The 14,081-nt window shown below is 29.7% G+C and overlaps 2 protein-coding genes across 2 annotated transcripts in view; one reads left to right on the top strand and one right to left on the bottom strand.

Annotated features, from left to right (window-relative positions):
* mRpL3 (mitochondrial ribosomal protein L3) overlaps window positions 1-2,281 on the top strand; it is a 110,897-nt gene extending 108,616 nt beyond the window's left edge. The window contains exon 10 of the mRNA XM_067280848.1: window positions 2,271-2,281. The gene's annotated coding sequence lies outside the window, so the exon portion shown is untranslated. The remainder of the gene's footprint in view (window positions 1-2,270) is intronic.
* Oseg4 (intraflagellar transport protein Oseg4) overlaps window positions 1-7,100 on the bottom strand; it is a 47,440-nt gene extending 40,340 nt beyond the window's left edge. Inside the window, exons 1-2 of the mRNA XM_067280836.1 lie at window positions 7,016-7,100; window positions 5,087-5,198 (exon numbers count right to left, since the gene is read on the bottom strand). Coding sequence (XP_067136937.1) covers window positions 5,087-5,198; window positions 7,016-7,039 — 136 coding nt within the window. The 5' untranslated portion in view covers window positions 7,040-7,100. The remainder of the gene's footprint in view (window positions 1-5,086; window positions 5,199-7,015) is intronic.
* Window positions 7,101-14,081: the final 6,981 nt, after the last annotated feature.

Here is a 14,081-nt window from a genome sequence, read left to right as displayed (position 1 = left end):
ATGCACAGCACATGTGAAACATCATCAGCATGGAGAAAGTGTTATGATTTTAAGATGGTCACTTCATGGAAAATATTAAAGTGTTTAATCAGGAAAATAATAGCACTACTTATCTGAAGAACTTTCAGCACATATTTCTTCTATTAATCAAATGCCAGTTTGGCCAGAAAAATAGATATGGCAGCAGGATAATACACCAATACATAAAAACAGATGCATCTTCCAGTACTTCTAGTCTTTAACATGAATGTTTTCAACTAACCTACAAGAAGTCCAGATCTAAATATCATAGGAAATATCTGAAATCCTTTAGAAATAAAATTTATCAAGATAAATGGTACAGTATTCATGAGGAACTTGATGCCCTCAAACAATACAATTTGATTTCTTTTCTTTTCTTTCGAAGACACAATGTAGTGACGTAAACTTAAACACTGGGCGAATTTTTCATCCTTTTTATTCGGTTGGAACGCTTTTTTATTACATAACGCGTTTCGGGCCGATGCCCCTCTTCAGCCAACTAAACATTAAAAAGTGAGAGATGACTATATACAAATATTTAAAATAAATATCGTGACAGTATACATAATTAGTTTTTTTAGAGGTTGTTACCTTCTAAATCCTGGTAAGAGCTTGTATACCGTTAAAAGCTGGTCCGTACCTCATTCGGTAGTTTAGACGGATGTAATAGTCCAAGGGTACGAATCTTGATAAAAATTCCATAAAAAAGGAAGGTTTAGTATCAGTCTGTAGAAGTATACGGGGTTATTCTTTCACAAATCATATTCGTGAAACCATACCTGAGATTCGTCTTCCGGTGTGTTGTCTAACACTGAGCTCGTACTCCTCCACCTCAACTGCGGAGCACGATCTATTTTTAATTTGCATATGTCTGGTCGAGCATTAGCAGGGGAATGTTCCTTTTTTTTAATAGGTTTCTTTTCCGATAAAATTATTCGGGGGGTTTAGCGGTGATTTTTTTAGAACATAGCACGTGGCCATTGCTATTTTTTCCCGCTTTTAGTATTTTTAATATTTGTCGCTATGCAAATGACGTAACAGATCGTAAAACAGTTTTTTATTTTATAGTATATTTTATAGTAATTTAATCCAGTTTTCATTGATTTTTATGCTTAGATTAGTATTTATGCAGGTCTTATTTTTATTTTTAATGATTTCTACACTTTCTTTGAATTTTCTGTTGTATGTCTTCTTTTCTCTATGTAAAATGCTTGTTTTAGTATCATCGATTTTACAGTTATTTAACACACAATGGTCATGGAATACTGAGTTTAGTCTGTTGTACTTTAAATCGGCTATATGTTCTTTCACTCTTATTTTGAGTTTTCGTTTTGTTTCTCCTATATAGAAGTTGGTATTTTTGCAAGTGCATGGTATCTTGTAAACTATGTTTTTCATATCTTCTTTTTTTATCGTCTGTTTCTTTTTTCTTTGTTTCGCTTTAAGTCTAGATAACAGGTTTACGTATTTTGGGGCAAGTTTTATATTATTTTTCCTCATATCTATGTCGATTTCTTCATAAAGGTTCCTAATGTATGGGAAGCTGGTATATTTTGGTTTCAATTCGGTTTTTTTATCTTTTATTTTTGTTTGGTTATTAGTAATTTTATTTTCCCATTTATGAATCAGTCTGGTTGGGTACCCGTCTAGGGCAAACTTTTTCTTCAATTCGATGATGTGTTTGGGTTTATTAGTTTCTTTACTAGTTCTATTCTGTATTTTTCGGTATTCCATGTTAAAGATGTTTTGTTTTATATACAATGGTATATTTGAAGTATATTTTATTGTGGTGTTGATTGAACATGGTTTTTTAAAAGGTTCAAAATCTAATTCGTTTTCGTTTCTTGTTATCATGACGTCTAAGTATCGTATACTATTATCGGCCACATTTTCTTCCTCTATTTTAAATTGGATATCCTTATCTATATTGTTTATTATATGTTTTATCATGTTAGGCTTTACTTCTGCATCATTATATATAATTAGGACATCATCTACGTATCTGACATGATAAAACATATAATAAACAATATAGATAAGGATATCCAATTTAAAATAGAGGAAGAAAATGTGGCCGATAATAGTATACGATACTTAGACGTCATGATAACAAGAAACGAAAACGAATTAGATTTTGAACCTTTTAAAAAACCATGTTCAATCAACACCACAATAAAATATACTTCAAATATACCATTGTATATAAAACAAAACATCTTTAACATGGAATACCGAAAAATACAGAATAGAACTAGTAAAGAAACTAATAAACCCAAACACATCATCGAATTGAAGAAAAAGTTTGCCCTAGACGGGTACCCAACCAGACTGATTCATAAATGGGAAAATAAAATTACTAATAACCAAACAAAAATAAAAGATAAAAAAACCGAATCGAAACCAAAATATACCAGCTTCCCATACATTAGGAACCTTTATGAAGAAATCGACATAGATATGAGGAAAAATAATATAAAACTTGCCCCAAAATACGTAAACCTGTTATCTAGACTTAAAGCGAAACAAAGAAAAAAGAAACAGACGATAAAAAAAGAAGATATGAAAAACATAGTTTACAAGATACCATGCACTTGCAAAAATACCAACTTCTATATAGGAGAAACAAAACGAAAACTCAAAATAAGAGTGAAAGAACATATAGCCGATTTAAAGTACAACAGACTAAACTCAGTATTCCATGACCATTGTGTGTTAAATAACTGTAAAATCGATGATACTAAAACAAGCATTTTACATAGAGAAAAGAAGACATACAACAGAAAATTCAAAGAAAGTGTAGAAATCATTAAAAATAAAAATAAGACCTGCATAAATACTAATCTAAGCATAAAAATCAATGAAAACTGGATTAAATTACTATAAAATATACTATAAAATAAAAAACTGTTTTACGATCTGTTACGTCATTTGCATAGCGACAAATATTAAAAATACTAAAAGCGGGAAAAAATAGCAATGGCCACGTGCTATGTTCTAAAAAAATCACCGCTAAACCCCCCGAATAATTTTATCGGAAAAGAAACCTATTAAAAAAAAAAGGAACATTCCCCTGCTAATGCTCGACCAGACATATGCAAATTAAAAATAGATCGTGCTCCGCAGTTGAGGTGGAGGAGTACGAGCTCAGTGTTAGACAACACACCGGAAGACGAATCTCAGGTATGGTTTCACGAATATGATTTGTGAAAGAATAACCCCGTATACTTCTACAGACTGATACTAAACCTTCCTTTTTTATGGAATTTTTATCAAGATTCGTACCCTTGGACTATTACATCCGTCTAAACTACCGAATGAGGTACGGACCAGCTTTTAACGGTATACAAGCTCTTACCAGGATTTAGAAGGTAACAACCTCTAAAAAACTAATTATGTATACTGTCACGATATTTATTTTAAATATTTGTATATAGTCATCTCTCACTTTTTAATGTTTAGTTGGCTGAAGAGGGGCATCGGCCCGAAACGCGTTATGTAATAAAAAAGCGTTCCAACCGAATAAAAAGGATGAAAAATTCGCCCAGTGTTTAAGTTTACGTCACTACATTGTGTCTTCGAAAGAAAAGAAAAGAAACGAAAATACAAAACACGGTTTCCTCAAGATAGAATACAATTTGAACAAAAATGTGATTAAGGACTTATATAAAGCCATGCCAAAACAACTTCTTGACATGATGGTGTAGCAGGGAAATAAAATATAGTAAAACTAGACTTGTATTCTGTCTTTGACATGATATGTGCTTGATAACAAATATTATGTTTATGTTTTATTTCTTAAGTTTGGCCAGATGGCTGAGCAATCAAGGTGGCAGTCTACTGCTCTGGGGACCCGGGATCAAATCTGAATGGGTCAAAAAATCCCCAGGAATTTTTCTGGGGGAGTGGTCCATTCGGATATGTTGGGCCTCGTCCCTTGTAACCCAGCTGCTCCATTGTGGACCTCACCAGACCCCATAATGGGCCTTCTTAGTACCCACAGGGTGAAAAAGAGTTGAAAAAAAATCTTAAGTTTAATAAAAACTATGTAACAGAGTCTCAAATCTGCATTGTCTCTGTCATTTCATACCACTACACTCCAAACCTCTACACTAGTCCCATAAGTGCAACACATTGTGTATCAGATCAAAATATCAAATGATTGAAAACATTTTGGCCAGGAATGGTCAAATACAAATTGATGATTATCATATTTGAAAATTCAAAATGAAAAATAAGCTTTGTAAAAGAATTAGAAGGGAGTGTAAACTAAGCTCATCATAAAATTTCACAATTGAAAACATTGTAAAAGCATGTAGAAATTAAAATGTAAATACAGAATTATAAAATTAATTCTATAATAAATGATTTCTATTTTGAGAAATAAATGTTTTTTTTTTAAATATTATTTTAGAAAATATTAATTAATATTTAATATTTTTTAAATATTGTTAAAAAAATGTAAATCTGGTCATTAATGTTTATAATTTATAACCAATGAAATTTTTATTATTTTTTACAGGATGATTCAAAAGTTTCCATACATAGACAGAGAGTTCATTTCAATTATAAATTATAGAATATATGTGAATGCCACTTAACTGAATACTTTCCTCCCAATCATAATGAATGCAGGTTAACACCTCTGATGTAATGTGCACACACACAAAAGTTTATCCTTTCAGGTGGTCTGTGTTTACATGGAGACTTTTATATCATCCTGTATTTATTTTTTACAGATATTTTCAGTTTTACCTTATTTGATATTTTTAAAAAATTGTTCATGAGTAATTTTAAAAATATCTTGTTGACTCACATTTTTATTGCTATAGTGTCATATAACTTATTGCTATAATTGATAAAATATAACTTATTTTATTTATTTCTAAACACTAACAAGAGAAGTTTAAACATATTTTTGCAGCTGTAAAATGTTTAAATTTTTTCAAATTTTAGTTTAAATTTCTGCTGTTAGTGTCTCTGTTACTGTTTGATAATTTGGTAAAATTTCCAAAATTTTAAAAATTATTACATCAATTCGCACAAAAATTTCTATTAAAAATTATACCTAAATCTAATTTTAATACTTTTAACAGGCCATTGTCTCCACCACAAGCAATATACCCATGTTCTTTGTTCCAAGCAATAGTTCTTATCCATATGTCATTAGGTATGGCAATCTAGCAAAAAAAATTTTCAAAGATTAAAAATCTATCTTCATAAAAATTTTGTAAAACTATTTTAATTCATTTAGAAAATGAAATATATTGGTTTAGAATTTAATTATATCGAATAAAATTTTTTTAATAATGGAAATATATGATAAAAATATCATATTCATATCATCATTATGTATTAGATGTAAAAATACATAATAATGATATGTCAATGATAAAGTTTAAGTAATAAAAACAAAAGTTCAAAATACATTTATATTGAATATTTTTTCTTATTTCTTTTTACTACTTTTACTTACTCTAATGAATAGTTTGCAGCTCTGCCGATCTATATTTGTTGGTTAAATATGAAGCTTTACATAATTGATCAATTTTAATAAAATTTATATAAATACAAAAATTTGATAATAATTAACACAACTTAAATTGTACCACTTGTAATAAAATGAGAATAATATGTAAAAACAAGTTTTTCATTCTTTATTATAAACTCGTATAAGGAACAAAAATTGGAATCTGTGGAATTAATGTACTGTACATAAATTACGTCTGCATTTTTCTTGAATTTTTTTACTTCCCTCCTCCTCCCCTCTTGTCCCAGTTTCCGTAACCTCCCCTTAAAATCTTTATCACTTTATGAATGATAGATACCATAAATAGAAACAAAACATACAAGAAATTTTAAAATAAATAAAATAAAATACATAAACTGTATAAAATTTAGTGAAATAAACCAGATGTCCACTGAACCTCAACTCCCTTGTCTGACTTGTCTTAATTTATAAATTTAATTTAATATCACCTTTATTTATTAAGCTCTGAAACAACCCCTATATTTTTTACCACATAAAAAAACCTAAATAAATAAGTTATATAACTTGTTTATGTTTGTTTTTAATTTACATTTTAAGCTTCTTTGATTTTTAACAAGGAAAAAGTGAATGGGCCATGGCAATGGCGTAGTGAGAGGGGGCAAGGGGGTGTATCATGCTCCGGGCATCACTTGCAGAGGGGAGCCCAAATGGTCTCCAAGAAAAACTATATGTGTTACTGGAGAAGGGAGGGGGGCACCAATTAAGTGTCGTATCTCGGGCGCCAGTTATGTTTGCTACGCCACTGGGCCATGGCCTACTCAGTCTCTCCAGTTTGCAGCATCTGTAGCAGCACAGACAAATGTTGCTGAAGAATTCTGGATGTTAAAAAAAACTTATGCTTTTTAATGTTTATCAATTTACTTGCAAAAAATATAACACAAAAATAATACATGTTTTTACATAAAATTAAAATAATTCTCTTGAATATTACTTCAAATTTATCTATTCCAAAGAGGATGAATGATGTATTAACTAAGAAAATATTAAAATTTATATAATTTCTAGTTATTTGCAAAGATTTTTTTATTTTTAAATTCTATGAAATTGAGTATTTTGAATTTAAAAAATCTGTTTTTTTAAATTCAAAATTTCCGTCTGACGTCAACATTCTCCTGAACAAATCACGTTACTTAAAACGTTTAAAAAACATTGACGTCACGCTGTCAGCAATGTGACTTTTTCAGAAATGTTTATAGCAGTCGGAACTTAAATTTTTGAAAATACTTAGAATGAAGGATCACGTAATATTTAGAAATATTGATATATTATAAAAAAAAAAAATTTTAATATTTACCTATACTTTCACTATTGATATAAAACGAAAGGATTTAAATTTTATCAATTTATTTCAATTAATTATCATATTTTAATTTGAAAATAACTTGTACGGTCGAATTGTTATTTCTTAATAATATTTTATTAATAATTTATGAAAGAATAACTTACTTTTTTACTCAGATAAACAAACATTTAAAAAAATTGATGGACGGAATTTTCTTGGAGTACAAAACAAGTGTGTTTTGATTTCAGCGCCCTCTCGATGAATCGAATTACATTTATTTTTATTACTACTTTAAAAAATGAAAAACTTTAATTTTTAGATATAAATTTTATGCGTAATTTTTGGATTGTTTATTAAAAGAAATTTTTTATTATCATACATTTATATATTTTAGTGAAGTCATAATAAATAATTTGTGTATATGCGGAAAATATAGGGTGATTAATGATTAAAGAGTAGGTGCTCAGAGCTCTCTGTAGAAAGAACTGTTGGGAAAATGTCAACTAAATTTGGTATACAGGGTGGGCCAGCGAAAACGAAACGGCAGAGTGTTCGTGTTCGTCCAAGCAAATCGCTCGGACAGGTCGATTTTACTCTCGAGGGGACATCTTATGCAATAAAGTTTTTGCGATTCTGAATATTAACTAAACAAACATTTATTTCGAAAAAAAATGTTTGTTTAGTTAATACAAAATAAATGAGTTTTTAAAATTTATTGTTGTCTGTTGTATTCAGAATCGCAAAAACTTTATTTAAAAAGATGTCCCCTCGAGAGATAAAATCGACCTGTCCGAGCGATTTGCTTGGACGAACACAAACACTGCCGTTTCGTTTTCGCTGGCCCACCCTGTATATACTGTTATGAATAAGCGGTTTCGATTTCGGGAAAAAGTTTTTACTTTATGATTCAACTGCTAGGGCGAAATTTGGCGTCGCTGTCCCCTTAATGCTATTTACTGTAATGCGAATATTACGTATGTTTTCTAGAGAATTTCGGGAATTAAGAAACGAAGTGCAATAATTTTATTTCAATTTACAGATTAATTATAGATATGGAGTATGAAACTGACGATTACAACAAAGATATGCATGTGCCCCATGTTTCAAAAACTGCATTCGCTGCACAACACACGGAACGAAAATGACCTGCGTGTAGTTGTGGTATACGGCAAATTCTGTCTTTTAAAACAGCTAGGTTGGAAACATTGTCTTGATAAATGAGGTTTTTTTTTAACCAAATATCAAAAAACCAGCCGGTAATCGTGGATACCATGACGTTAGAAATGACTGACTAATCATTCTCTCGTGCGAAAAATATTGATGGTGTAAGGTTTGCACATTTAAGCCGATATGTGGAGTGCAGCATTTTGTATGAAAGATTGTGATGTTTAAATAATTTCTCTGCTGCAGTGACGAAGTTTGAGGGCATGTCTCCGCATCCAACGGCATTAATTAAGAGAACATGTCATTAGCTCAGATGCGGTTTTCTTCAAAAAGTAAGGATAGTGATAAAGGATGCTTTAGAACCATATCACATCGTTACCTTCGGTGAGTGAAATGGAATTTATTGGTGAACGTGTGGATTTTCGTCAGACCAAATACAACAGTTGCGAACGTTCACATAATTATGCAAATGAAAATGAACGTCATACACCTTGCTTGAAGTTATGCCACTGTCCTGGCAGTCGCATAACTTATTAGACCGGATGGTTGAGAGGTCAAGGTGGCAGCCTACCGCTCTGGAGGAACCGGATTTGAATCCGGACGGGTCAAAACATCCCCAGGAATTTTTCGTGGGGTGGTCCGTTCGGATATGTCGGGGCCCCGTCCCTCACTACCCGGCCGCCCCATTGTGGGTCTGGCCGAACCCATAATGTGCTTGCTAAAAGAGGCCCTCTTAGTGTCCACAGAGCGGAAAGAATTTTTAAAAAAAAGTGGCATAACTTCAAGTTAATGGGCCCGAAGACAAACAGTTACGAGTGGGTTCTCCATGTCCAGATTAGAAATCATAATAAATTTTTTCACATCGGTACTGCAAGGAAAAGTCGTCGTGGTCAAGTGAAAATAGGAATGCTTGTTTTATTTTATAGTTATATAATTTTTCAATCATTTTTATTGTTTTCTGTAAATTTTATTTAATTACATATTAGGCTCTGTTTATTTTTAGAAAATTTTACTGGAGACTGGAATAACTGGAACGTTCACTTATCATTTTTGTCATTTTCTTTCACTGACAAGCTATATGTCTCTTCGAGCTTCCTTTTTAAATACTAGAACACCCAATACATATGTGGTTAAAAGGATTGAAACTATAATATCTATTTCTTAAGATTATCCTCCTTTATTGAACTTATGACAAAATTATGTAGGGTATTCTAATATTGTTGTAATGTCAGAGAAGTGTTGTTTCTCCGAAGACTAATTGCTGTAAACTTGTTAACTGAAGAGAGAAATTTGATATAAGTCGAAATTGATTTTAATAATTTTTTTTAAAAGTATATTGTTAAATAAAGGCATTTTTCTTGTCTCCAATTTTGTTTTTATTGTCCTCGGATAGACAGTGGCAATTGAAGCATATCATGACAAGATTTTCATATTAAATATATGTAAATTAATTTAAAATCTTCATTAAGTCCGACCCTTCCCGATATATATCACGTGACTACCCTCTATCTCTCTATCCTCTTGACTTTTCATAATCAAAATAGCATCAATGCCCCTTATACAAACTACCGTGCCAAATTTCGTTTCTTAATCTTCACCCCGTCCTGAGATATTAAGCGAAATAGACATCAACACACAAAAGCATACATACATATCCGTAAAATTTTTTTGTTTTTTAACTTTTTTGGGTTCAAGGGTCTCAACACGTGGAGATTTGCAAAAAAACTAGAAGAGTCAAATTTGACACGATTCCATTATTTTCCCTTGTTATGTATACATAGCAGCCGGGAAATTAACATGACTGCTAATGACTTCTGAGTAAAAATGAAATAGAGCTTAAGGATTAAACCAGAAGTAACCTTTTATGACTGATGTGCCAAAGTAAAACAAAGCAACGGTTTAGAGTATCAGTTTTTTTATTTGTTTATTTTTAAAACTGTGTTAAATTACTTACGATTCATACAAAAATACTACATTGGCTGCAATTTGAAAATTTCAAACCTATACATTCTCACTGTTGTCTGACTTTCGTTAATCTAGAGAATGGAGTTAGATGAAAATCGAGACCAAATGTATATAATTAATCGGATTCGGAAGTCACGATTAACTATATACAAAATTTCCGTCTGGATTGGAAGTCACGTGATTTAAATTCAAAATTTTCTCGAGAACGACGTTAGATGATCAGCAAGACTCGATTGCTTTCAGGAGAAGTATGATGTACAGGGGCAACACTACTAAAAGTCGAGGGAAAAGTTATATTGGAGACCCCAATTAACTATATACAAACGTCCGATCTGGACGGGAAGTCATGTAACTGTTTTTAATTACATTTTGATTAAAACTTGCAGCATTGTGAATTATTATTGTTATTAACACGAATACTTTCCTGTAATAAAGTACAGTATATAATTTTGTATAAAAGAATATGCATTACATGTTATAAAAATTAAGAATTATATTGCTAATAATATACATTAAAAATTAATCATTTAATCACAAAACAATATACATGTTTCTATTGTATCTAGTACCTTTCTCTAGTGGATAATTCTTCCTGACAATAAATGAGACAAATGAATTTGGTTTCAGGTTTCCTTGTCTATTATTCTTATATTGTGTCCTATAAGCCCACGTTAAGTGTCATGAATATATAGAATTTTATAAAGCTTGAAATTTCTGGTGACATATTGAACAAGTGTATAGTGAATAAGTAGAATTTCAAAATAATTGAAAGTAAGACAAGATGATGACGATGAACTATATATGAATTAATTATAAATATAATATTTAAATGCTATTTTTATTGCTCAATTTTTTGTTTTTGTGCTGAGTTTGCAACCTGCTACATTCAAAATCATTTAGTGTAAGATGTGTTTAACACATGGATTAACTATGATCTATTTTGTGTTAAGAATACATTCAAATAGTGTTCCTATTTAAATTTCTAATTCTAAGAATACATAGGAATATTAATTGAATATGTTCAAATAGTATTTCTTTGTACAAATTAATCGTTTATACCTTTAATTGGAAGCACACTCTAAAACATTGAGTAAACCTTCCTTGAAAGTATCATGAGAACTGCTAGACTTGCATATTATTCAATTGAGAGAGACAGAAAGAGAAAAGAAAACATTCAACAACAACTTAAAATATTTTTATAATTTGGTTTTCTTACTCTATGAAAGCAATCATCTTCCATTTTTTTTGAAAGTTTGAATGATTTAACATGGTAGAGGCCAACAATAATTGAATTCATAAATGAAGGAATCATCAATCAGAAATAAATAGAATGACATAGGATTAATACATTTGATAAAGTAATTGAATGAATATATAGTTCAAATGAACTTCAGGGAAAATTTAATAGTGACTGAATTATCAAAATATCTTCATTAATGCAGGAAATACTTTGTACATTGAATTGTTAAAAAGTATTCTAGTATCTAGTAGTAGTATATATATGACCGTCTTTGGGATAATTTTGTAAAAGTTTAACACTTTATAACTTTTATCCTAGTATCTCGCTATCTTTTCGCAGGAAAGACGGCCACCAGGGGCTAAAATCGACGAATTTCGCAATAACTGCTAAATCGCCCGACCGTTTCTGAGATATTTTGTATTCCAAAAGCTCGCATACCCATCAAAACCACACCCATTTTTGATGCCCCTTCGGTTATACTTTTCCTCGTGATTTAAACGCGAGTTTCTGAAATATTTTAACATTTTTTCTATGTATAAGAAAACTAATATTTGTTTACAGACTTCGAAAAACAATTCTTAGATTCCAAAAAATATATAAATTAAATAAAACCGATCATTACAGTTTTAATTTTATATAAAATAGAACTAATATTTTATTAATGTTTTAATAATTGTATTTTTTCTGACTGATGGCGCCATCTGTTGACAAAAATATTAAATTGTGATTAAATAAATGGTTTTTTATGTCTGGCGATTAGTTTTTTATGTCTGGCGATGGTTTTTTTTTAAATTGGAATAATGGTTAAATTTTAAATTGGAATAAAGAACAAGGCTCTCTTTCATTGGAATAAAGAACAAGACACTCTTTCATTGGAATAAAGAACAAGACACTCTTTTATTGAAATGATCAGATGATGATTAAATAAAACGATTAGACGCAACAGATAAATTTATAATTAAACAAAGTTACAGATTAAGTAGTTTGTATTTTTTCTGAAAATTATATTCATATCTGACAGCAAAATATTTTGTGGAGCCATCTTTTGACAAAAATATTAAATTGTGATTAAATAAATTGACTGCTTGTCTGGCGACTAGTTTTTTATGTTTGGTGATAAGTTTTTTATGTGGCGATGGTTTTTTTTTAAATTGGAATAAAGAACAAGGCTCTCTTTTATTGGAATAAAGAACAAGACTTTCTTTCATTGGAATAAAGATCGAGACTCTCTAATGTTCAGACGATGATTAAATAATCGGTTAGACACAACGGATAAATTTGTAATTGAACAAAAGTTATAGATTGTTTGACAAGGTAAGATATTACTTTTTTCTCTTGGAAAAATTAGCGTTATTTTATGACTAAGATTGAGTTAGTATCTATTTTCCTAAAGAAGTTTTAAATACTTTTTCCCGATAATGTTGCGAGTGTAAATAATTAAATAATCACAACAACTTTCTCTCTCTCTCTTTTTATTGGTAAAATAGAGACTACAATAATAATAAAAATGGTTACATTTTCATTTAAGATTTAAAAATAAGCATTACAATAAAATGAATACATTTCTTCATTTTTAAAAAATAAGCGTGACAAATAATAATAAAATGATTACATTTCTTCATTTAAAAAAAATAAACGTTACAAATAATAATAAAATGATTACATTTCTTCATTTACACTAATAATATTAAAAATATCAATAAAAAAGTATTAAAAAATGTCTATGAAGATATAGAATAATGACCATAAGATAAAGTATCTATTCCATTACTTAAAATATATTTCTTATCATAAAAAGCAGAAAGTGAGATTTTATTTTGAAATTGGGTCGTGATCACATGATTTTTACTAATTATTTGAGATTGACTATGACGATGTTGTTGTTTTTTTAATAAAGTTGACTTATATAGATCATGATAAAAAGTTGATTTAACAACTGATTTATTTATACCTTTTGCTGTTTTTTTCTCATAGTATTCTCCAGAAATCGAATACATTTTAGCTTTTAAACCTACAAATTCTGATATTACTTTCGATTTAGCTTCATCTTTGAAAAATCCTAATTTGTTTTTATTTTTTTCACTGTATAATGGATGATCTAGAGGATAGTTGCTAAAATCAAATATGTCAGGAAGATTGTTTTTAAAATCGAGATAAATATCGTTGGTAAATATCTCTAAAATTAGCGAATCGGTGTCCGTGTACAAGAGATTAACATTATTTTTATAGTAATTTTTGAAAACATTGTAATATGTTTTATACATGTGTAGCTTACTCGATTCTAGCACACAAAAACCTATATATAGTGGTTTATTGAGCAGTAAATTTGATCTCTTTAATCTGAAAACGGCACAATCTTCATTGATTATTTGAAAATTTTCTAGTGCTGGATCGTTCAGATATTTTTTACATTGATCTTTATTCAATCCAGCTTTTAAATTAATTTGTTTACGAACATTTTGCATACATTTTCCATAGAAACTATTATTCATTAATTTAAAAAAATTTTTGTCAAATTCACTTTTGCTAGCTTTTCTTTTTTCATTGTTAAAAAAAATATATGGACTTAAGTATGGTGCTTGTTTAAAAGAAAGAATTCTATGGATTTTTTTTAAAATTAAACCTTTCTCTAGATAAAATTTTAAGTTTTCATAATATGTAATATAGTGCGATTTATCTTTTAAAGTGGGAACCAATTTTTTGATATTACTGTTAAATTTTAGATTTAAAGAAGATAAAAGCGATTTTTGATAGGTAGATAAATCTTCAAATTCTACTTTTTCATGGTTTACAGCTAAAGGTAAATCGTTATGAAGGTTATGAAGCGAAACTGGATACTCTAAATCTACTTCGAGTATGTA

The sequence above is a fragment of the Centruroides vittatus genome, unplaced genomic scaffold, assembly GCF_030686945.1.
Source record: "Centruroides vittatus isolate TY-2023 unplaced genomic scaffold, ASM3068694v2 contig_898, whole genome shotgun sequence".
Classification (NCBI taxonomy): Eukaryota; Metazoa; Arthropoda; class Arachnida; order Scorpiones; family Buthidae; genus Centruroides; species Centruroides vittatus.
Note: the sequence above shows the minus strand (reverse complement) of the source record. Positions and strands in the feature narration are given on the sequence as shown.